General features: G+C 40.3%; 2 protein-coding genes across 19 annotated transcripts in view; one reads left to right on the top strand and one right to left on the bottom strand.

Annotated features, from left to right (window-relative positions):
• Nucleotides 1-25,658, top strand: part of ndrg4 (NDRG family member 4) — a 122,340-nt gene that overhangs the window by 86,175 nt on the left and 10,507 nt on the right. For 6 of the 9 annotated variants that reach the window (XM_061823888.1, XM_061823887.1, XM_061823884.1 and 3 more), the window contains 4 exons: nt 1,329-1,376; nt 9,005-9,040; nt 9,114-9,165; nt 17,216-19,560. In XM_061823888.1, the coding sequence (XP_061679872.1) occupies nt 1,329-1,376; nt 9,005-9,040; nt 9,114-9,165; nt 17,216-17,370 (291 nt within the window). In that variant the 3' untranslated portion in view covers nt 17,371-19,560. Of the gene's footprint in view, nt 1-1,328; nt 1,377-2,322; nt 2,456-9,004; nt 9,041-9,113; nt 9,166-15,757; nt 16,030-17,215; nt 19,561-25,658 lie in introns of those variants that run through there. The other 3 variants (XR_009795565.1, XR_009795564.1, XM_061823885.1) reach the window with 3 other exon arrangements.
• Nucleotides 1,940-17,332, bottom strand: LOC133502739 (uncharacterized). Of its 10 annotated transcripts, none has more exons than XR_009795567.1 (5): nt 17,195-17,332; nt 8,521-8,648; nt 4,973-5,407; nt 3,922-4,093; nt 1,940-3,857 (listed from the first exon to the last, which is right to left on the bottom strand). XR_009795567.1 is itself a non-coding variant. In XM_061823896.1 (3 exons), exons 1-3 carry the CDS (start codon nt 13,019-13,021, stop codon nt 3,105-3,107), a joined length of 636 nt encoding a protein of 211 aa, XP_061679880.1. The 10 variants fall into 10 exon arrangements, 1 of the variants encoding a protein (XP_061679880.1); XR_009795570.1 differs by lacking the exon at nt 8,521-8,648 and having other exon boundaries at nt 1,940-3,501; nt 3,625-3,857; nt 17,195-17,319; XR_009795569.1 differs by lacking the exon at nt 8,521-8,648 and having other exon boundaries at nt 1,940-3,286; nt 3,625-3,857; nt 17,195-17,319.

Here is a 25,658-nt window from a genome sequence, read left to right as displayed (position 1 = left end):
ATGTTGTTACAAAAACACCTGCAGAATGATGGCGAGATAACACAATTAACATCATGAGGAGACGAATTTAAAATGTTTCAGACGTGACAGGTGGAGGTAATATCTGGTGAGGTGAGCAGTTGAGGTAGTTTTCTTCTAAATAAAAAGTATTTTACTTGGCATCAACAAATGGTGGGAGGGAAAGGAAAACGTGAACAAAAGAAAATGTGTTTTATTGTCATTTGCTTAAGCTGGGATTCGACATTTCAAAATTGATTCAACAACCTATTAGGGGATTTTGATTAAACATAGCAGGAAGGAGTGAGCAAAAATATGCCTTCCACAAATAGCACTGTTTGAGTGTGCACACATGGATGTATGCATCAGTGGGTGTGTTCTCAGTTCACTGGAGTGAGTCATCGCTGCAGCACACTGCAGTATCAGGGTCAATTATACTGTATACCCTTTTCAGAACGCCAACTTCAATGAAGTTTGGATGTTGTGTTTCACATAAATAAAATCATAATAGTGATTTTAAAATCATGTTCAATCTATATTTAATTGAGTAGACTACAAAGACAAGTTATTTAATCTTCAAACTGGCAAACTTTATTGTCTTTAACAAGTAAACATTACCTTGGATTTTTTTTTAGGGCAGCATAGTAAGGATTGTTTTCAAAATTAGCCTCACAGTTCTGACGACTGGGGTTCAAATTCCGGCCCACCTGTGTGGAGTTTGTTTGTTCACCTTGGTCTGCGGGGCTTTTTTTCATGCACGCCGGTTTCTTTCAACATCCCAAAAACATACATTAATTGGACACTCTAAATTGCCCTTAGGTGTGATTGTGAGTGTAAATGATTGCTTGTTTCTATCTGCCCTGCGATTGGCTGGCAACCAGTTCAGGGTGTACCCCGCCACCTACCTGAAGTTAGCTGGGATAGGCTCAAACACTCCCCCGACCCTTGTGAGGATGAGCAGCTCAGATAAATTATGGATTTTTAGGATGCAAAACGTTCCAAAAAATGCAGGAACAGGGTCATGTTTAGCCCTGTGTCACGTCACCTTTTCTTTTGCTGTAACATTCAATAAACATTTGGGAACTGAGGGCACTCATTTTTGAAGCTTTAGCATATGAATTCTTTCCCATTCTTTCTTGATGTACAGCTATTCAACAGTTCAGGGACACTGTAATTGTATTTTACACTTCATAACTTGCCACACATTTTCAAAGGGAGTAGGGTTATACGTATGTAATCAATTAGTTATCTGTTGTCCTTTTTAAAAGTGATAATTCGCTCACAATGGTTTCAAGCCTTTCTTATTGATGTTTGTTTTACATTTTCTTAAGGTCGAGTGCAACTCCAAGCTCGACCCAACCAACACCACATTCCTAAAGGTAACTCGAGTTCATGCATGCCCTACGGTAACCTGAATAATGTCCATGGAACGTGCTTAAAGGTCTAATCCAGAGGACCTATATTTTATTTATATATCACACAAACAGCTAATTTTTCAGGAAAAAATAGAAAAATTCTCAACACAACAGAAATGAAATAAATTAGCGCCAAACTGCACATTTTCTTTGGAATTCGGATGCCCCCAGTGGCTGTTTCAAACTGAGGCTCTGTTGAAGCTGCTTCCGTGACGTCATGTCTAGACAACCTAGTAAAGAAAATTGTTTCCTATACATACACGCTGTGAATGGGATCTCGAGGAGATAGACAGCAGTGATTAAGTTTTTATGGAATGCTCTGTGGAAGAGATAGGAACTGAAGAGGATGAATTTTCCAAGTCTTCCCATGTTCGAAAAACATCCCACGCGGGTATAATTCAACCATATTTGTTCGAACCGGTGTTGACGAACGCAACACAAGGACGGTATTCGGCGAGACCTGACGAGGTTGACCTGGAACTTCGCACCCAAAACATAGACTGGTAGGTGCCTCGAGAAATCTACGGTACCCGTTGTTGACAAAATAATCTAATTCAAACACGTTTAAACGTCTGATGCTGCTTGCACACAACAGTGAGTTGTTTGTTGTTGTACTAGTGACTGAGTCGGCATAAAACAAAAATCCAAACCTTCGGTATCATTCTGCGTTTAAAGAGCACATTTATAATATTGTCAATTAATTGTTGTCAAAATAGCTTTGCATACATTCAAGTATGTCATGTTTTCACTTTTTAGTCCGAAGATAATGAATGAATAAATGATGGGGCTTTACGCCACAGCATCATTATTTCAACCTTATTTTGGCAAGCAAAAGATAGTAATGAAATTCAACTTTGTGCTTAAAACAAACCAAATAACATTATTTTAACTGATTATATTTTTCAACCAGCTGACAATGTGGAAATTGCCAGCCAATGCCTTCCCAGAGAGAATGCCGCTGCTGTAAGGAAATTACAGAAACTGTCCAGAAGTTGGATGAAACCGCCTTGGCTTGCATTGTTAACCACAAAGGCTTTCACCCAGTCTGCCTAAACCCATTTGTATTGGAGACAGCCTGGGAACGGTGTTGGGGGCCTCTCGGCAAGAACTACAGGGTTGTTATACCATCATGTGCTGTGCAGAGAATCCAAGCAGAATTTCCACCCCCAGGACTTGAAGATGATGCCGTGTTCTCAGGATTTATGCCCATCTGATGAATATTACCCTTTTCTTTGCATGAAAGTAAAGCGTGGGTGTTGATCCTGAACTAATAATTGATGGACATTGCTGGCATTATGTGACAGTTTCTACTCTAAAATATCTTTTGTTGTTCTGCTGCAAAATATGCCCTTCAAGTTGACTCTAATTAGAGTACGGAAAATGGTTGAAATATTTGTGATATCATCTGTAAGTATCACAGCACTGAAAAGGTTATTTTTTTACAAACCACTGAAGGTGAAACTATAATTTGGTCAGGGCAGTTTTATCAAGACTGACTTAATACAGCAACGTGTTAAACAATAAACATTTGTATATGCACATGTTTTGTATGATATTGTTTCATTCCATAAAATGTCATTAGGAGCTGGAGAGTTCAAATCCACAGTACGCCACCTCACCTTGCTTTCACCATGGAGGTCATATTTACAGAAGTTCACACAAATTGAGAAACTGACTATTGAACAGACCAGACTAATGCATTACTTTGCTTTGATTTGAAAATCTTGAAAAATGATCCTGAATAGCCAAGTCTTTGCTTGTTTTTGTGTACTGGCTGCTGAGAGGTGGTGGTGCTTGGGGGTCAGCAGAGGACGTCGTTAGGTCCACATCCACATAGAGTGTCCGGAGCTCTTCTAACAGGCGTTCCACATACACTGAAACATGGAAATTACATCATTTCCTAAATATTCAGATACTGCTGTCCTGGTTTACTCCGTCATCCTATAGGTTAAATGTGCAAGTAGCAAGCCTCATAGTGAAAGTCTTTATGAAAACTAGGTTACTTCCCTTGTTGGTGTTCAAAGTTAATCTACTTCCGTGGATGAATCATTTGACGACGTCAAATTTTCGTCAAGCTGTCCGAGTGGCCCTGACACAAACTTTACGTCATAAATGCTTTTATTTTACGTTTTGACTGTCTTCTTTTGTGATGTCAACAACTGAGTTTTCTGATTTAACAGGTTTAATATTATTGCAGAATAATTATACTTACAATATTATACCTTGATAGGGTTTTTCTTTGTGTCGTTCTGCTTTTTTTTGTTTTTTGTTTGTAGGGCGGGGGGGAAGGCCTCACCAAATTTACAATCCTACATTAGCTTCTTCACCATGTGATGCCCTTGTTTTGCCTTTGGAAAGGTTATGTTGAACATCAACCTGCCAGATTTGTCTTTTGCTTGAGCCCGTTGAGCATTCTCGATGAAATGAAGTGTTGCTCAGCGTAATCTATCAAACAGATAATTGAAAGTTAACTGATGTCTTACAGACTAATTAAGTAATTGTCATTTACCGGTTTTTCATCCCATCATATCCATTGTGATACATCTTAGGAGCAAAGTGGTTCACAACACTGTGATTTCCCTCGATACCAGAGGTCTGTCCCAGTGGAGAAGGCTTCATCACATCTTTACTCAAATAGGCACTTTCAATGATGTCTGCCAGCTCTTCGTACTCACTTGACCCTACATCAGATACACAACTTCTGATAATGGGTTTAAACTGACATTTTTGGATATGACCATGGCACTAAGCAAGTGAATGATGCATAAACAGGTTTTTTATTTTGAGAAACAAGCACATCATCTAAACTTCAGGGAACTTGCCACAGCTAACATTTCAACATTTCATTTTTCATTAGCTCGTCTTTTAGGTTTAGGGTTACAATAGACCTTTCCGACCTGTCAATCACGTGTACAATAACAGCCAATCAGATAGCCGCATTGTCTTAACCCCTGGCTTGAACCGCCCCTCGTGTCGCCATGTCCCACAAGTAATGCTGGTTATCGGTTGCGGTCGGTTAGAAAAGTTAATGTTACGAACAAAATGGTCCTCAGATGCGCTTGGAGAACTTGCAATTTGATGAAAGGTATCCAGCCAGTTCACAAGGCGCCTGCTTTATTCATTTTTCAAAGTCTAAAACACAGTTGAGGCAGTGTCTATGATGAATTAAGGCTCGCAGAAGAGCGTGTGTCAACTTTTGTGTGTGGACAACAACAAACACAAGGCTGTATGTTCGAAGGTAAGTGAGGGAGCAGTTACTTCTGAATTTGATTTCATTATTATCAGTGCTTTATACAATTCAGGAGAACAACTTTCACTTTGTTTGTGTATCACTGACCTGCTGAATGAAGTGTGTAATGTTTCATGCTGAAGAGTCGGGTTAGTGATACTAAATGCGCGATGTCATGCAAAAGAAATGTCTACTTGCCCATTTGTATCACATCATACTTTTAAGACAGAAAACTGGATTCCATTACGAGCCAAGTCAAATGAATAAACCCACTCACTTATAAAGACTACAATGATATTACTCGTGATCTTTCAAAGTAAAAAGTACTCACCCTGCTTTACATGCGCAGTACGATTCCACAATTTTATCCTGTTGAATTTTAATATGAAGTTTGTGAGGCGTCAAACTTTTTTGCATCGATCAGTTACGTTTCTCTGTAACACTGACATTGCGTCCTGCTCCGTCCAAAATCTCAATTCCGTGTACTTATCCTTGCATGAAATAGTTGAGCCCTCTCTATCGAACTCTCTTGGACAAGTCTGACGCATTTGGCAAAAAACATATCCCAATATTATCTGGACTATACGACAGAGGACCCAGTTCAAACCTTTTATGTTCAGTCGCCATTTTGGAAGCGTGTGGGGCATGGCAACTGTAGCTAAGGGGGGCGGAGCTAAAGATCGCCAGTCGGAAAGGTCCATTCTCATTGTCTGGTGAAAGGCACGAGTGGATAGTTGGACAGGCACACGGGAGTAACCTTGGATTTCTGAAAGATAAAACAAAAAACACATCATTCATACTTTCAATTTGGAATATTTTGTCAGATCATAGTACATTGTTTATAGCGCATTCTTTGTGTTATTTATATGCATTTATCCTGTATTATAATACACCGAAGACTTGAGAGCACACACTACTGTCGTCGAATTTGAGGAAGACCTCAGTGTCAACAGTACACTAACTTTATACAGTGTCCAAATTTTGTCACCTCCTAAACATCGTATTGTACTTACATTTAAAACGAGGTAGATATTGGTCAATACTAAGCAAGTGAACACGGACGTAATTGAACACGTACTTACTTACTTGCTAGCAAAGCCAATTGAATGATGTATAGGGTTTTCAAAGCAGTCCTCCGTGAATTTCTTGGAACATAATACTATCGACTTTGACTTGTAACTCCAATGCGCCCGCTTTGTCTTCACAAACCTGGTCGATATCTTGCCCATCCATTCTTTTTTCGGGCCATTCATGTAAGCTGACTCTGTCAGCGTTTGTCGCAGAACATGCGCTTGCACCACACTTCCTCTCTGTCTTTGCTAACTTTTTCACTCTTTGGCTAAATGTTGCCTGGACGTGATGTGAGATTCCGGAGAGAACTGGAACTTGACGAATCTACGCAACATTTCGAAAAAAATCTTGAGACTGACTTTGATGCTAATTTTTTTCATTTCTGTTGTGTTTAGTATTTTTAAAAATATTTTAGTGAAATTTTAGCCTCATTTGTATAATAGACAAATCAAATACATTTTCTCTGGATTAAACCTTTAAGATTTGTGTGGTCGCCATAGGTCGCCATTTATTTGCCTCTAACGTCACTCAGCAAGAACCTCTTTCATGCCTTATTCGAACTGCAGGGTCAAACTTTTATAATTTCATAATTTAAGGATTCATAAATAATTTTGGTTTCTTTATAGTGGCATGCAGGACTGCTATTCACCCATGATATTTATCTGCACTGAGATTATAATTTTGATTGAGTTAGGTCTGACAGCTGTTTTAACAATTTTTTTGGGTGGCGAATTCACTACTGATCTAAATTTTTGTCTATCTCATAAAGTTTTTGAACAAAGTGGAATGAAGGAAATATATTCGTATCTCTGTAAATAAAACAATAAAATGTACACATTGAATAGAAACAGCATAAAGTGAAATAGAAATAACAGTATGTCAGGTTTTACAAAGAGAAAAGCCAGCACAAATCCTCTTAATTCCTATAACGATAGCTTTATGTTTGTAGATACTGATAAAGTGAAGAAAGTATTTGAACACCCTGCTATATTTCAAGTTCTCACACTTAGAAATCATGGAGGGGTCTGAAATTGTCATAGTAGGTGCATGTCCACTGTGAGAGAGATAATCTGAAAAGAAAAATCCAGAAATCACAACGTACGATTTTTTTTTAGCGATTTATGTGTCATACAGCTGAAAATAAGTATTTGAACACCTGAGAAAACCAATTTTAATATTTGGTACAGTAGCCTTTGTTTGCAATTACAGAGGTCAAACGTTTCCTGTAGTTGTTCAACAGGTTTGCACACACTGCAGGAGGGCTTTTGGCCCACTCCTTCACACAGATCTTCTCTAGATTAGACAGGTTTCTGGGCCGTCGCTGAGAAACATGGAGGAGATGCCCCGTAGCTCAGTGGTTAGAGCACTGGTTTGGTAAACCAGGGGTTGTGGGTTTGTATCCCACTGGGGCCTCCACTCCCTGAGAAGGGTTGTGTCAGGAAGGGCATCCAGCGTAAAAATTGTGCCAAACATATATATGCATTCATCTGAGATGACACGCTGTGGTGACCCCGAAGGAGACAAGCCAAAAGAAACACGCTGAGAAACATGGAGTTACAGATCCCTCCAAAGATTTTCTATTTGGTTTAGGTCTGGAGACTGGCTAGGTCACGCCAGAACCTTGATATGCTTCTTACAGAAACACTCCTTGGTTTTCCTGGCTGTGTGCTTCGTGTCATTGTCATGTTGAAAGACCCAGCCATGACCCATCTTCAATGCTCTGACATAGGGAAAGAGGTTGTTCCCCAAAATCTCACAATACATGGCCGCAGTCATCCTCTCCTTAATACAGTGCAGTGGTCCTGTCCAATGTGCCGAAAATCACCCCAAAAGCATGATCCTACCACCCCCGTGCTTCAGAGTAGGGATGGTGTTCTTGGGATGGAACTCATCATTCGTCTTCCTCCAAACACGGTTAGTGGAATTATAACCAAAAAGTTCAATTTTGGTTTCATATGATCACAAAACCTTTTCCCATGACTCCTCTGTATCATCCAAATGGTCATTGGCAAACTTAAGATGGGCCTTGACATGTGGTGGTTTAAGCAGGGGAACCTTCCGTGCCATGCATGATTTCAAACCATAATCACATCTTAGTGTACTACAGTCACCCTCGAAACGGTTATCCCAGCTCTTTTCAGGTCATTGAACAAGTCCTGTTGTGTAGTCCTGGGCTGATTCCTCACCTTTCTAAGGATCATTGAGACCCCACGAAGTGATATCTTGCATGGGGCTCCACTCCGATTGAGATTGACCATCATGTTTAGCTTCTTCCATGTTCTAAAGATTGCTTCAACAGTGGACCTTTTTTCACCAAGCTGCTTGGCAATTTATCAGTAGCCCTTTCCAGCTGTGTGGAAGTGTACAATTTTGTCTCTGGTGTCTTTGGACAGCTCTTTGGTCTTGGCCATGTTACAAGTTTGACTCTTACTGATTGTATGGGGTGCACAGGTGTCTTTATGCAGCTAAGGACCTCACACAGGTGCATCTGATTCAGGATAATACATGGAGTGGAGGTGGACTTTTAAAGGCGGACTAACAGGTCTTTGAGTGTTAGAATTCTAGCTGATAGACAGGTGTTCAAATACTTATTTTCAGCTGTATCACACAAATATATCATTGAATAAATCATACATTGTGATTTCTGGATTTTTCTTTTTAGATTATCTCTCTCACAGTGGACATGCACCAACGATGAAAATTTCAGACCCCTCCTTGATTTCTAAGTGAGAGAACTTGCGATATAGCAGGGTGTTCAAATACTTTTTTTCTTCACTGTAGTACTGGCCTATTGGGAGCAGCACACACCTTTCAATGCAGTCTCAGTTCTGACTGAAGAAACCAGTTGCGATGTCGCCATAGATGAGTCCAATCGTACTCAGCTGGGAAGTGAAACTTTGCTTATTTGGAGGGTAAACTGGAGAAAAAAACTTGAGCTACAAGAAAAAAATAGATGGCTATTTTGGAATCAGCATGCCAATTTTTGTTTTAATCAGCATAAATAATTCAACAGTTTTTTTTTTTTCAAATTGTTCCTCAGTGATTTCAACATCATATAATGTTGATATGTACTTATTCTTAAAGTTCAGAGCTACATGGGGACAATTTTTATTTTGATTTAAAAAAAAAAACAATCTAGTGGTATCATTAATGAAGTAAACAAACGTGACAGATGTAAATGACATATAAAATCAAATGCACTTGGTCACTTACAGTGTTATACCAATTTATAAGCCAAAGGATACGTTTTCAGCTACAAAGAACTTGGTTTATGGCTCTTCTCTTCTGACAGATGGCGGATTCTGGTGGACTACCCCAGCTTACACAGGTATCATACTACCTCTCATCACAGAGCATTGAACAGTTTAAAAAAATAATTACATTTAATTTTGTTTATACAGCCTGGGAAGCTCACTGAAGCATTCAAGTATTTCCTTCAAGGAATGGGCTACAGTAAGTATTCCCAACAATTTTAGGGTAGATTTTATCTTTATAGCTGCCTTGTTTTTGTGACAATATGTTTGTGAAAATACAAATCGCAAATTGAATGAAGTTGGAGTGTTATGGAAAACAAATGAAAACAGAATACGATGATTTGGAAATCCTTTACTACCTATATTCAAGCAAATACACCTCAAAGGCAAGATATTAAATGTTTAAACTGATGAACGTCTATTTTTTTTTAACAAATATTGTCTTATTTTTAATTGGATACCTGCAACGTTTCTAGAAAGCTGGGATGGGCAGTGAAAGACAAGTTAAGATAAAAATTGTTAAAAAAAAAAACCTGTTTGGAACATCTCAGAGGTAAAGAAGTTAATTGAAAACCAGTGAGTGTCATAATTGGCTATAAAAGAAGCATCCCTGAAAGGCTCAGTTGTTCACAAGCAAGGATGGGATGGTATTCGTCAATTTGTGAACAACTACTTCAGCAAATAGTTCAATAAAATAGGAATAAGGTTTCTCAACGTTCAAATCCAAGGAATCTAGGGAATTACCGTAATTTCTCGAAAAGAATTTTTCAAAAAATATTTTCAAAAAGTTAAGAGAACTCATTATACAGTGAAGAAAATAAGTATTTGAACACCCTGCTATAATGCAACTTAGAAATCATGGAGGGGTCTGAAATTTTCATCATAGGTGCATGTCCACTGTGAGACAGATAATCTAAAAAGAAAAATCCAGAAATCACAATGTATGATATTTTAACAATTTATTTGTGTGATACAGCTGCAAAGAAGTATTTGAACACCTAGTGTATCTATCAGTTAGAATTCTGACCCTCAAAGACCTGTTAATCCACCTTTAAAACTCCATGTATTATCCTGAATCAGATGCATCTGTGTGAGGTCGTTAGCTGCATAAAGACACCTGTCCATCCCAATGGTAGAAAGGTTTTCCTGATTTTTTTTTTTTTTTAGGTCAACTTTGGGGATGGGCATTATTCCTCATTATACTCAAGGAATTACAGTAATCATATATGGTCAACAATATCCTCAGAAGATTCAGTCGCAATCCAGAAACAAACACTGAATGATCATGGCCTTTGATCCCTCAGGCAGCACTGCTTTAAAACCAGCATTGTGTAAAGCAGTGGTTTTCTAACTATGCGGCGTACTCCCTGAGGGTGTGGTGGCAATATGACAAGCGTCGTGCGGGGCTGCCATGAACACATTTCATTAAGTTACATCCATCAGATAGCGATAATTTAACTACCAATCACAAAAGCCAACACCAGTCACTGAAATTTTGGCAGAAAAATAAAGTTTATGTTTTTGTTTATTATTGGTGGCTCAGTAAACTCGCCAGAGTACTTTCTCTACTGTTAAAGTGACCATTGCAATAATTCTTGCATGTATATTTGTTGTTCTTGTTCCTGTGGATTTCCAAGAGCTAGCCTTATGGGTATTTTTTGCAAATCTTCGTGTGTGGATGTAAGGGTTAGTGTGTGTGCGTGTGTCTGTGCGTGTGTTTGTTTGTGTGTCTTCTTCTGCCCTTTATGATGCTCTTTTCAAACATCTTCATCAGAATCAGCATTAATGGACAGGTATGTGGTAACAAAAGGAATTTTTCTCTGGCAGTCGATGCCACCCTGGTAGGACATTGGCCAGGTATGTGGTAACACAAGGAATTTTTCTCTGGCAGTCGATGCCACCCTGGTACGACATTCAGAACAAAGAACAAACAAAAACAAAGAACAAGAGACATTCAGTTAAAAGGAATTATTCCTTATAAGAGTCATACATGTGCAAGATGCAGAGTCTTCTTCATGTAAAGCAGTTGAGAGTGCGTCATCGCCAAACATTATGCTAAACTTATACAGTGAAGAAAATAAGTATTTGAACACCCTGCTATGTTGCAAGTTCTCCCACTTAGAAATCTTTTCAATTACAGAAGTCAAACTTTCCTGTAGTTGTTCACCATGTTTGCACACACTACAGTAGGGATTTTCGCCCCCTCCTCCACACAGGTCTTGTCTAGGTCTCTAGGTCTAGACAGGTTTCTGGGCTGTTGCAGAGAAACACGGAGTTTCAGATCCCTCCAAAGATTTTCTATTGGTTTAGGTCTGCAGACTGGCTAGGCCACACCAGAAACTTTTTATGCTTCTTACGGAGGCACTCCTTGGTTTTCCTGGCTGTATGCTTTGGGTCATTGTCATGTTGAAAGACCCAGCCACGACACATCTGCAATGCTCTGACTGAGGGCAAGAGGTTGCTCTGCAAAATTTCACAATACATGGCCGCAGTCATCCTCTCCTTAATACAATGCAGTCGTCCTGTCCCATGTGCAGTAAAACACCCCCAAAGCATGACGCTACCACCCCCATGCTTCTCAGTAGGGATGGTGTTCTTGGGATGGAACTCATCATTCGTCTTCCTCCAAACACAGTTAATGGAATTATACCAAAAAAGTTCAATTTTGGTCTCATCTGACCACAAAACATTCTCCCATGACTCCTCTGTATAATCCAAATGGTCATTGGCAAACTTAAGACGGGCCTTGACATGTGCTGGTTTACGCAGGGGAACCTTTCGTGCCATGCATGATTTCAAACCATGACATCTTAGTGTATTACCAACAGTCACCTTGGTAACGGTGGTCACAGCTCTTTTCAGATCATTGACCAACTCCTGTTGTGTAGTCCTTGGCTGATTCCTCACCTTTCTAAGGATCATTGAGACCCCATGAGGTGATATCGTGCATGGGGCTCCACTCCGATTGAGATTGACCATCATGTTTAGCTTCTTCCATGTTCTAAAGATTGCTTTAACAGTGGACCTTTTTTCACCAAGCTGTTTGGCAATTTTCCGTAGGCCTTTCCAGGTGTGTGGAGTTGTACAATTTTGTCTCTGGTGTCTTTAGACAGCTCTTTGGTCTTGGCCATGTTACAAGTTTGACTCTTACTGATTGTATGGGGTGCACAGGTGTCTTTATGCAGCTAAGGACCTCACACAGGTGCATCTGATTCAGGATAATACATGGAGTGGAGGTGGACTTGTAAAGTTGGACTAACAGGTCCTTGAGGGTTAGAATTCTAGCTGATAGACAGGTGTTAAAATACTTATTTGCAGACGTCTCACACAAATAAATGGTTAAAAAATTCATACATTGTGATTTCTGGATTTTTCTTTTTAGATTATCTCTCTCACTGCGGACATGGACCTACTAGGAAAATTTCAGACCCCTCCATGATTTCTAACTGGGAGGCCTTGTAATATAGCTGGGTGTTCTTCACTGTACAGCGTGCCCTTACCCATATGCGGTTGACTGTTATAGACCAGTGGAATGACAATTGTACAAAAGGAGGAGTTTAAAGTGACAAACCGTGCAATAGTCTATAGTATATATTACTAATACTGATTGGACCAACAGGATGTGAGGGTGTGTCCCAACAAAGGCACAGGGCAGAGAATACTACGTTCACTGATCAAGATTTGAATGAATTAATTTCCAGAGGGAAAAAACAGTTTGACTGTCTTCTCGTTTTGACTTGCATTGATCGGTAGTGCTTACCCGACGGAAGAAGCTGGAAGAGCTGGTCGCCAGGATGTGGAGGGTCTGAAAGGCTCTTGCTCGCTCTGGACATAGTTCGAGTGGCATGGAAGTTTTCAAGGGTGGGTAGGGTGGTTTCAACAATCCGTTCTGAGGTTTTGATTGTCTGATAGAGATGGAGTTTGTCTGTTATTGTGGCATCCCCAAACCAGACGATGATGGAGGTACAAAGTACTGATTCCATGACCGCTGTGTAGAACTGTCTCAGGAGTTCTTGTGACAGGCCGTGCTTCCTCTGAAGCCGCAAGAAGAACATCCCTCGCTGGGCTTTTTTAAGGATGGAGTTTATGTTTGTCTCCCACTTCTATGAGAATGTAATTCCCAAGAACTTGAAGGTCTCGATGGTTGACACAAGACAGTTGGACAGCGTCAGGGGCAGCTGTGGTGAAGGATGCCTCCTGAAGTCCACAATCATCTCTACAGTCTTTAGAGTGTTCATCACCAGGTTCTGTCGACCACACCAAAGCTCCAGTCTCGCCCACTTCCTGTCGATACGCAGACTCGTCAACGTCTTTGATGAAGCTGATGACTGTGGTGTCATCTGCGAACTCCAGGAGTTTGACAGTCCGGTGCCTCGAGGTGCAGTCGTTTGTGTAGCGCGAGAAGAGCTGAGGGAAATGACACAACCGTGGGGTGCCCCGGTGCTGATACTGCGCCTGGATGAGGTGGTGTCCCCCACCCTCACCTGCTGTGTTCTGCCCGTCAGGAAGTTGAAGATCCAATGGGAGATGGCAGGCGAGACGCTGAGCTGGAGATGTTTAGAGGAGACGAGTTTGGGAAATATGGTATTAAACGAGCTGAAGTCCACAACCAGGATCCTCGGATTGGTTCCCTCGCTGTCGAGATGTTCAAGGATGAAGTGCAGACCCATGTTGATGGCATAATCTGCAGACCGGTTACCTCAATAGGCAAAAAAAAAAAAAAAATCAAGCCTGCTTAAATTCAAATCCTGAATTGTCACACTGGAAGACATTTTGTCAAAAATATTTCGGGCCTGATCTGGGAAATCAGATGCAATAGCAAATTAGGCCAATATCAACATAAAATCCTGTAGTATAAACCAGGCATTAGTTCATGGCATGTGTATCCAGAATATTTTTCAAGGTATCCTCATTGGTGGAAGGTACTGTGTATACAGGTTATGGAGTAACACATGCTGCCATCCAAGCAATTTCTTTTTCAGTAACATATATGCAGCATGGTGGATCAGCTGGAAAGCGTTGGCCTCACAGTTCTGAGGTCTCGGGTTTGATCCCATCCCCGCCTGTGTGGAGTTGCATGTTCTCTCCATTCCTGCATGGGTTTTCTCCTTGCATTCCACTTTCCTCCCACATTCCAAAAACATGCACCTTAATTGGACACTCTAAATTTGCCCCTAGGTGTAATTGTGAGTGCAGCTGTTTGTTTAGATGTGCCCTGCGATTGACTGGCAACCAGTTCAGGGTGTACCCCGCCTCCTGCCCATTGACAGCTGAGATAGGCTCCAGCACTCCCGCAACCCTAGTGAGGATAAGCGTCTAAGAAAATAGATGGATGGATGGAGATATATGCTTATTTCAGCAAGACAATGACAGAAATGTAGCTTTGTTCTAAGAGAGGTTACTAGTTTGATCTGACAGCAATCAAGACCTGTCTCCTGTTGAAAATGTTTGGTGCATTACGAAGTGCAAATTAGAGCAGGAGAGACCTCAAACTGCTGCACTACTGAAATTATACTACTAGCGAGAATGGGAAGGAATTCATCTTAAAATTAAATGTTGTCTTTGAGGTTTATTCAATTCAATATAGGTTGAAAAGGTTTCCAAATCATTGTACTTGTTTTTGTTTATATTTTATAGAATGTTCAAACTTCATTGGAATTGGGGTTTGTACAATTTAGAAGGGGTATTTCAGGCCAGATTGTGTTCAGAGGTTGGTCTATTAATGATGGCCTCTTGTCTTCCTTGCCCTATTCTCTCAGTCGCTTATGTGAAGGATCGGAGGTTGAGTGGAGGGCCAGGTACTTCCTCCTCCACATTCACCTCTGACCTCTTTTGCTGCTCCATATGATGCCTTTTCAAACATTCGTTGAATTTAGTTTTAAATGCAGTGTTTTTAATGTCATTTCTGGCATCTGCAAGATGTAAAGGCCTCATTGCTGAATATTTTTTCCTTCCATGGATGAATATACTGTCCTTACTTTTCCTCTCATCATCATGCCATTTCTGAAACTGCTCTTTGCATGGTCCTTAATTAGCTTTAGTAAGGCCTTGCTGATTGCATTCATGACAAATGCAACTAGTTTGAAATGTCTATATGAAGAACTGCAATTTCAATATTCTTATTTCATTTCATATATACTTCTGTTCAAATACACACAGAATGAGAAAAGAAGTATTTGAACACCCTGCTATAATGCAAGTTCTCCCACTTAGATATCATGGAGGGCTCTGAAATTTTCATTGTAGGTTCATGTCCACTCTGAGATAACCTAAAAAGAAAAATCCAGAAATCACAATGTATGATTTTTTTTTTTTTAACAATTTATTTGTGATCTATGTTTTTTATTTATTTACCGTATTTTGAGGACTATAAGTCGCTCCAGACAAAAAATGGATCGTAAAGAAGGAAAAAAATACATGTAAGTCACACTGGAGTATAAATCGCATTTTTGAGGGGGAATTTATTTGATAAAACCAAACACAAAGAACAGACATTTCATCTTGAAATACAATTTAAAAACATAAGAACAGAGAACAGGCTGTGTATGGTATTGCTAATGTTGGATGATGCATAAACAACAAACTAACAACGTGCCTGATATGTTAACATAACATAACAGTTATTCCGATAACTCTAGCATGATGAGCATGCTTCCAAGCTTACCAAACCATCAGCATCACTCCAAATCAATAAGTCCAATAAAATCTTCATCCTCAGTGTCACTTCTAAACAACTGCCAACTCCAGAGGTAGGTGACGTGTCGCTTCCTGTTCTACTTCGTTTTTGTCAGACTCATCGCCAGTTGGATTTTCAACTAGCCTATTCCAGCCTTTCTGAATCCCGACTAGATGGTATGGGTTGTCACTGAAGCCCATACTGTGGTGATCCATCCAATGGCTTCCCGGAAAGTTGGATGGCGCATTCACCCGGTTGCCATGAAGGTGTACGCTCCATCCGTCATCCATTGTGCCCACACTTTACGCAAGACTGTCTTAAAACTCCAATTCACGGAGATATCAAATGGCTGGAGTATTTTGGTTAAGCCTCCAGGGATGATGGCAGGTATGGAGTTGAAAACATTTAATTCATTTTTGAACTGTGGCGTTATTTGCGCTCACATGCTATTGATACATCACAAGCAGAGCTTTCATGCTTTAAAGAAGACATCTGGACACTTAGTGTAGCTACATATTTCACTACATGCATCTTGTAATTTGCAGAATATGATTTTCTCTTCAATGCCATTTTTGTTCAGTCCTTCTCAGTTGTTTTTATAAGTTAACGCTAATGTTGAAATGGTGAATTTTCAGAGGTACAGAAGTAGAAGGTACAGATACACAGGCCTAGGGCTCCTTTTTACGGTTGTCAGTTTGAAAACAATGGATAAGTGGCTCAGAAAATGGATGGATGGGTATAATATTATGTTCATAATTTCTCATATTAGTTGCTCTAGAGTATAAATCGCATCCTTGGCAGAATTATTAAAAAAATGGACTTATAGTCTGAGAAATACGGTAATTAAATTATACCTATAATCCCTCAAGGAGATATTAAATTTACACTCTCCTGTCTAGATTTTGTAATGCATCCCACACACAGAACCTTTGTTTCCTTGCTAAAATCCATTACAAAATTGCAAACTGTTTGTTTTGGAAAACGCTGAGATATTGACAATATTTTTTATTCATTCCGTGTTTTACAATTGAACAATAGTTGAAAAAACTCTTTTCCTTTAGTTTAAAATAAATGTTTACATAAAATAATCTGATAAGGCGATTACTCATTTTTATGGTTTCACACCCATAATGGCCCCCTAAGTAAAGCCATAGTTCGAATATTGTGCATGATGAAATGATGGTGTGCATGTTCACGTTGTAAAAAAATAAAGCTCATTGCTAAACTAGCTCAAAAGGAGTTGAATGTATTTCAAAGCACCTCAAGAGACATTGTAATCTTTTCACAAACAAAAACAAAATTGGAAAAGGATAATGTTCAACTCTTTTCACCAATGAGCTCTACATTATTAGGAAATAAACCCCGAGCTCCGCAATTGCACGATGCTCATAATGCATTTTTAAGTAGACTGACAACACCAACCACTACATTGACTAAATCCCGGCTGTTTGTTCATCCACAGCGTAAATGAGAAATTTGAAAATCCCCAAGAGCATGACCTTCCCCCACATCAGTAATGGAAGCACATAAAAACAGTGTAAGTTTTCTTTACCTCATCTGCTTGTCCTTTTAGTGCCTTCCGCCAGTATGACTCGCCTCGCTCGCTCCCGGACCGCTTCCCTGACAAGCGCCAGCTCCATGGAAGGGTCGCGCTCTCGTGCCTGCACTCACTCCGACAGCACCGAGGGAGTTGGGGGTGTCACCCACACTATGGAGGTTTCCTGTTGAAGTGTGAAATGAGGAAGAGAGAAGGGGGTGGATGGTACAGAGGGAAGCCATCGGGGGCAACAGTAAAGAAGCCCATATTAGGGTATGAACACAGTTAATCTGATAAAAGAATGAAGTCAATAGCCATGATCACACTCTCTACCTTCATCCTCAGATCCTTTTCTGCTACCTTCTATCTTACAGTTACGATCAGAACTATAAATTACAACGCTGATGGGCATGAATGTCATATTCATTTTTGTAATTTTAATGGTTGCTTTTTTTCTTTATCTGTGGTGGAATAATTAATCAAAGTATATACATCTTCAATCTGTTTCTAAACAATCACATCTATACTTATCCAAATATTTTCACAAAAGTTTTGATGAAAGTTCTATAATGTTTTTCAAATTGAAAGGGCCAAGCTGTATTAACTTCTTGTTGTGCATCATGATGGAATGCAGCAAGTAGTTTGCCATTGCTATCATAAAAATTGGTTGTATGTCAGTATCCATTGGATTAAACAAAAAAACAGAACGCAATAATTTGACAAGCATGTTCACAAAATATTTAACTGAATACATTACAAAGACACAATATTTAATATTGAAACAGATAAACTTTGTTTTGAGCAAATAATCATTAACTTGGAAATTTACCGCTGTAACACATTCCAAAAAAGCTGGGACAGGTGGTGCAAAAGACTTGAGGAAGTTGAGGAATGCTCATCAAACATCTGTTTTGAAGATCCCACAGTGAAACAGGCTAATTGTGAAGAAGTGGATGCTATTATTATGTGTAAAAGGCTTTCTTGAATGGCTCAGTCATTCACAAACAAGCATGGAGCGAGGTTCACCTCTTTTTAAACAAGTGCATGACAAAATAGTCAAACAGTTTAAGGGTAATGTTCCTCAACATACAATTATGAGGTATTTAGGGATTTCATCATTACGCACATTATGAAGTTTAATATACGAGAACGGGGACCCTGACTGTCGAACAGCTGAAACTGTACATTAGGCAAGAATGGGAAAGAATTCCACCGCTTAAACTTCAACAATTAGGCCCCTCTGTTCTCAAGTGTTTAGCGAATGTCAAAAGAAACAGAGATGTATAACACAATGGTAAACACAACCATAAAATTCTAAATTAATGATTATTTGCCAAAAACAATAGAGCTCATCAGTTTAAACATCTCGTCTTTGTAGTGTATTCAATTAAATACAGTTTGAACATCATTTAATAAATCATTGTATTCTGTATTTATTTTTGTTCAATACAACGTCACAATCCAGTTCGAGGTGTATACCACCTCCTGCCGTTGATAGCTGGGATAGGCTCCAGCACTTTCGCGACCCTTGTGAGGATAAGGGGCTCAGAAAATGGATGCATGGACAACGCCCCAACTTCCTTGAAATTGGAGTTCCAAATATCTGCATCCGAATATTGTTTTTAAAACTCATTGAAGATTAAAAGTTCAAATCATTCATTTGAGGCCCCAAATTTATATTCATGCCCATGATGAGTTTGTAATCTTTTAATCACAATTTTATTTTGCTAGATCCCCTTTCACCTTAGTAATATATTACTCTCAAACTCAATCTTGTTGCCCAGCATTAACATTTCATACTCATTGACCAACTCATTGATGTGTTCATATTCCCTTATTGGCTTAAGCCCCTTTCACCCTCCTCCTCCAATACACAAACACAGACACATCAACCATTTCTTTAGCCATATTCAATAAAGAGCTTTTGAAGTAATGATATGAAAAGGAGAATGTGAAGAACTTAAAGAACATGTAAAGGGTGCTCAAATGTTTTTTGCACAGTGGTCACAGGATGTCCAGAATTTGACCGACAGCAGAACACAACCAACTATGTCATGTCAGGAGTGCTTAGAATTGTGTGGAACTGTAAGTTTGTTCGAGATGATAGTGAGACAATACACACACACACACATACACACAAAAAAGCACATGCATGCACACATACAAACACTGCTTTAAAGCTTCATTTGCTTGTATGTGTTAGAAATTGTACACTTTAGTTGACCTGCTGACTTTATGACTCTATAATGACACCACGATGTTGATTAGTTGATAATCACATTGTTTGCTTGAGGAGGAAGCAGAGGCGCTTGCAGTATCTAATGAATGTGCTGAATGAAATGAGTCCATCACCTTAATTGAATTAAATAGCCTTCAATTTCTGAATGGGCAGCTTTCAGTGTCAGTGAAAGCGAAAAATCCAGGCTCAAACAGGATTTTGAGGATTTTGGTCCACAAACAAAGATGTCCATGATTATCCTCATGAAGGCATCGACTATGCTTGGGAAGCACCATAAACTCTTTTTAATGAAGAGTTTACCTACCTTGAGTGGTAGGCTCATAACAAGGGCAGGTTTTCCTGTTTGGCAAAGTTGAGCAAATGTCATGTAGCTGTCCCAGCAATGACCACACTAAGCAAGAAGATTTTTCCTCTAGCTGGAAATACCATCATGTAACATCAGGCGAGCCATCATCCAGCTCATATCAATGTACTGTATGTATGTGTAAATTCATTGTATAAATCATTGCCGATGATTATAGTTCATTTCCAAGGATTCCCTCCTGTGATTTTTTTTTTTTTAAATTATAGTACTGTACTGAAAAAAGATCAATGATCTCATGAGCAACTAGTCGTCAACTTGTTTATCACATTTGTGTCAATTTGACAAAAATCTGAGGTCATCCAACCTCCACTGTAGGTACAACCACTACAGGTTAAAGCCAGCTCGTCATTTTTATTTACTTGTTTTTAAGGACATTTTTGCCACATATGTGGCCCAGCTATAGCCACATACAATATATTCATCACAAACATAATTTCCTGATTTGCAGTGAAAAACTGCATGATTTGTGAGCTATTGAAGTTTATGCATTATGAATGTATCCTGAAAAAACAACTCAAAATGGAATGTATTTATGGAGTTACTAAAGCAGCTGTAAGTTATATGCCATTCTAGGTCTAGAACAACCCACAACAGTAATATAGTATAGTATTGTATTTGGTAAGGTATATGTACGTGATTTCTCATTTAGGGTGCTTAATTATATGTATAGTTCATATCTATATAGTCTAGTGTTCGGGTGTAAGTAAAGTATTGGGCCTCCGAGGGATTACTTCAATAGAAGTCAGGTTTGTATCTATCGTCATAAGTCTGCATGGTTTTGGTTCTGATAGTACTCAACTCTTTGTGGTTTCCACAATGACAATCACATTCTGATCCAAACAAGACCAGCGGGACTGAAGAAGGACCAGGCTTGGTCCCTTTCTTTTTGCTTGGTCCCTCTCCTAGCTGCCACCCTCTACGCCCCTCTCCCCCTCCAAAAATCTAAACTTTTCCTCATTACAACTAGCCCTTCATCTTATATGTCCCCAGGTTACACAGATAGATGGAAGGATATACAGGCACATATTGTACAGACTCGCACACATAAATGTAAGTATAGAAGTATACTGACACAAAAAGGGTATGGGCTGGGTGTCAAAAGGCAGTGAAACTCATAAAAAGGAAAAATAAGTCATACTGTGTACATTTGTTTTTTTGTGCTGTGTAACCTTAATCTCTTCAGTATAAACATACAATATGTTGTTAGAGATTTAGAGTTGGGAAGTTGTGTGCTGTTGCCTGGTCTTATTCTGGACCACAACAGTTTTCGTTTATTAGATTAACAATGCAACAACGGCAATGCAGCATTGTCACCAATGTCTCCTGTTACCAAAATCCTGTGGTCAGGTCGGGAATACCATTCAATTGCTGAGGTGTGCACATCTCTTAGATGGCCTGTGAGAAGCGGGGCTGTTTTGGAGCCATTTGGGCACCAAGATCAGAATGTAGGGCAACCCCCAACCACCTTGAGATAATTACTCCCACTCCCTAAAAAAACAGGTGCCCCGATTCTCACAGGTGAACCTAGTTGCAACCTAAAGGGCTATAAGTTGAAGTGGCTTTCATATAAACGTCTGCCACTGGATGCGTTTCTGAGCACTGAGAGACTGACAAAGACAAAATACAGGATGTGATTTGAATAACGCTGGTGAATAAATTGACATGGATGGTTACATTTTAAATTGTACAATTCATGTTCAGTCCCAGTTATTCACTTGAAATGTGAAATACATGAGTTAGGATGGGATATTGCATGGAAAACAAACACCTCAATTATTTGCATGTAGTAGAGAGTTTAAACTATAAAGACATCCTTCAAGACAAACTGCCCTCAGGGTGAGGGGTTACGGGGTATGTATGGTGTTCTCCTGAATGTATTTTGTCCCTTTTTTGAAGTGCTGTGCAGTAAAGTCACCCTTAAACCTTATCCTCCCAGAATTTCTATGCCATACTTTGTACCTTAATGACTTCATTATCCATTATTTCCTCTTCTAAAAGTAGTGAAGGTGACTTGTCCTTCGGCACAAAATGAATTTAGACTTTGGCCCTACTTGCACTTGTAGATATTTTTTATTTCTAGAGCAGGTTACTAACACCAAACACTGATGTTACTTTACAGTGAAATTTGTGTTCTTGTTTTCAAATGCCATTCATAAGGTGAAACCTTATTTTAGTAAAGTGATTTGTTTATGTGTATCAATACAGTTATTCTTCTTACTGTAATGTTCAACTGAGCAATACGTGGTTTTTTTTGTTATTTGTGGTGTTTTATTATGTCTTCCCTATGAGCAGTCACAACAGTAGACAGATTCTTACAGTACCTGCTTGGCTATGTGAAATGTAAAGTTTAAAAATATTATACATACAATATGTAAACAACATAAGATGTCATTGTTCATGTACTAACCAAGTAACAAGGCATAAATAAAGCACTAATCTCAAAATTTGAAATTTAATGTACTCACATTTTTATCTCTTTCTCCATTTAGCATTTATTATGGTGAGGTGCTTGTGAGTCACATACAGTATTTTCTAGGACAATATGTACGTTAGTGCGGAAACATCAATTTGAAGATAAGAAGATGAGTTTTTTTGATCTCTTGATCCTGTGTTTTGTAGCTGACTGGACACATACAGTATATTGGTACAATGTGTTGGTTTATTGTGCACACAGTGTATTTAGGTATGCTCATACCTGAAATATAGATTGTTCATCCATCCATTCATCACCTACCACTTTTCCTCGACGGGTCGTGGGGGCAGTAGCTTTAGCAACTATGCTGAGACTTGCTTTTCCTCAGCCTAGGCTGCACTTAGAAATTCTGCCCATTAAAAGTATAAACAAAATCTGTGGCGAAGGGCATCCTTCATTGGCGGAATCCAACTTTTACCATAAACGAGTCAGACTTACTGCTGGCAATGCAGACACCTCTTACACCCGCCATAAAGGGGCTGAACAGCCCGTATTAGGGGGTCCGGTACCCCATACTTCTGAAGGACAAAGGACTCCCCTAGGGACACGGTGAAACGCATTCTCAAAGTCAACAAAACATGTAGAGTTGTTGGGCAAACTCGCATGCACATTCAATGATCTGCTGAGGGTGTAGACCAGGCCACTGTTCCATGGAATAAAAAAAAAATACATTAAAAAAAATGGCACCCGGTATGCACCAATCCATTTTTTTCACCACAAAAAATGATTTTGACCTATACGGCTTTTTGTAACTCCTGCCATGAAAATCCTCTCGGGGGATTTGTTTTCGAGAAGAAGCAGGAAGTGACCCGGTTGGTCGTGAAAAACTGATTGCACATGTGCAAAGGACGAGAGCTTTGTGGGTCCCAAATGACAGGTAGGTGTGAAAAATAATAAATAATAGTTTGAGTGGACCACGTAATTCGTCTCTCTTAACGTGGCAAAAGATCCACGTACGTATCAAGGGTGCTAAATGTGTCGATGTGCGCATCGGACGGCTGCCGCATCGGCTCCCCGGCGAAGGCTGCAGCTATGAACAACGCTGCTGGCAATGGCGCACTCAGCCGCGTACGACGACGACACTATAAAGCGGGCCGGCTTGGCACCATGATAGGCCACCTCGTCGCCGAAAATGAGCCACCCCAGGCGACAAGGCCAAGCCGGCCGCTGGTCTTGTCGGCCGGGGTGACTCGACGCTGCGCTGGGCCGCAATGGCTCATCTTCGCCGCAGAAGTGGATCGGACGGGGAGGTAATTTGGCCGTGGTCCCCATATCATCTAAATATGACTCAAAACAATGGGGTAACATTGCCCTGGTAACTTCACTCAGTTGTGAGATGTTCTCTTCTTCGAAAAGAGCTTTCGAGTCAGAAGCGGTATGTTTGTCTCCCACAGTAGGGGTCACAGTGTGTTTTCAATGGTGAATGTCTGGGGTGATGTCACGGACAGGAGATGCAGCCAATATGGCGAACACTTGGATGTCGAATGACACTATCGCAACTTTGCACATGGATGACGCGCTCTCCGCTCATATTTTTTCTTTCGTATAGGTATTGAAGTGAATAATGTTATATGTATTTTTCATTACAATATCTATTTTAGAATGTTTATAGGGATGACACTTTAATGACGTAATTGCCAGAGGGAACAACCAGTTTGAATGCCTGCCTGTTTTGATTTGCATTGATCGGTAACGCTTCCCCGACAGAAGGAGCTGGAAGAGCTGGTGGCCAGGATGTTGACGGTCCAAAAGGTTCCTGTCCACTATGGACCTTGTTCCAGTCGTGTGCAAGTATTCAATAGAGGGTAGAGTGGTGCCAACAATACGTTCAGCGATTTGGATTGTCCGTTGCAGTCGGAATTTGTTCTTTTTTTGCGGTGGCCCCAAACTGGACTGTGATAGAGGTACACAGTACTGATTGGATGACCACTGTGTAGAACTGTCTCAGCAGCTCTTGTGACAGGCCATTCTTCTTCAGAAGTACATTATTTGCTGAGCTTTTTTGAGGATGGAGTTGATGTTCATCTCCCAATCATCTCTATAGTCTTTAGAGTGTTCAACGCTAGGTTGTTTTGACCACACCAGATCCCCAGTCTCACCGCTTCCTGTCAATACGCAGACTCATTACTGTCTTTGATGAGGCCGATGACCGTGGTTTCATCTGGGAACTTCAGGAGTTTGACAGTCGGGTCCATCGAGGTGCAGTCATTTGTGTAGCACGAGAAGAGCTGAGTGGAAATGACACAACCTTGGGGTGCCCCGGTGCTGATACTGCGCCTGGATGAGGTGGTGTGCCCCAGCCTCTTCTGCTGTGTCCTGCCCGTCAGGAAGTTGTAGATCCACTGGGAGATGGCAGGCCATACGCTGAGCTGGAGAAGTTTGAGGAGAGGAGTTCAGGGATGATAGTGTTAAAAACAGAACTGAAGTCCACAAACAGGATCCTCACATAGGTACCCTTGCTGCAGAGATGTTCAAGGATGAAGTGCAGACCCAAGTTGACGCCATCATCCACAAGCCTATTAGCTCGATAAGCAAACTGCAGTAGATCCTGCTGGGGACCTGTGACGCTCTTGAGCTGCTCCAGTACAAAGCGTTCAAAGGACTTCATGACCACAGATGTCAAGGCAACAGTCCTGTGGTGATAAGATCTGAGACTGCTGCTTTTTGGGGGACCAGTATAATAGTGGAGCGTTTGAAGCAGGTTGGTACTTTACACAGTTCAAGAGACGTGTTAAAGTACTTTGTGAAGACAGGAGCGAGTTTGTCTGCACAGAATTTGAGGCAGGATGACACAAGGTCTGAGCCTGGTGCTTTGTTGAGCTTTTGTTGTTTAAAGATCTGTCTGACATCCTTTTCATGGATATTAAATGGTGGAGTGGAAGGTGGTGCACCTTGTGGTGTGGGTTGGTGGGTGCGTGGTTTGGAAGTGTCTTTTGAATCTGCTGTAAAAGCTATTTAAGTCGTCAGCTACCCGTCGTCTTGTTTTCTACTGGGGGAATGTCGCTTGTACTTAGTGAGCGAATGAAATCCGTGCCAAACTGATTTAGAGTTATTAGCGCCAAGTTGTTTTAACTGCATAGTTCATCTGTGCAATGTTAATTTATTTACTCAGATGGTTTCTAGTGCGATTGTAGAGGCCCTTATCCCCACTACAATATGCAAAATCTAACAAATTGTTCCTCATGTTTGGCGAGACGACGTCCTTGAGTCTGGAGAGCCTAAACACCGGATCAGAGTCGGCTGGGTCCATGTTGTGGCCAGATGATTCTGTCATGAGCAGAACTCGAGGCTGAACCCAAGATGCACAACACTGGAGATCTGGTATCGTTTGAGCGGGAACCTTATTCACTACAGGGTCGGCGCACAGGAAGGCAGTCCAGAAAAGCAACAATAACAAAACAGG

Source organism: Syngnathoides biaculeatus, chromosome 6, assembly GCF_019802595.1.
Source record: "Syngnathoides biaculeatus isolate LvHL_M chromosome 6, ASM1980259v1, whole genome shotgun sequence".
Lineage (NCBI taxonomy): Eukaryota > Metazoa > Chordata > Actinopteri > Syngnathiformes > Syngnathidae > Syngnathoides > Syngnathoides biaculeatus.
This window is presented reverse-complemented; position numbering and strand designations above follow the sequence as displayed.

Excerpts from the sequence above, each read along its gene's own strand:
- LOC133502739 (XM_061823896.1), bottom strand. The coding sequence starts at position 13,021 with ATGTTCTTCTTGCGGCTTCAGAGGAAGCACGGCCTGTCACAAGAACTC. Across the intron at positions 5,408-12,726 it reads CTTCCAGCTTCTTCCGTCGG|AAATCCAAGGTTACTCCCGT; the intron begins GTAAGCACTACC and ends TTTATCTTTCAG. Across the intron at positions 3,287-5,248 it reads ATGGCGACTGAACATAAAAG|TGTATGTGGAACGCCTGTTA; the intron begins GTTTGAACTGGG and ends TCCATGTTTCAG.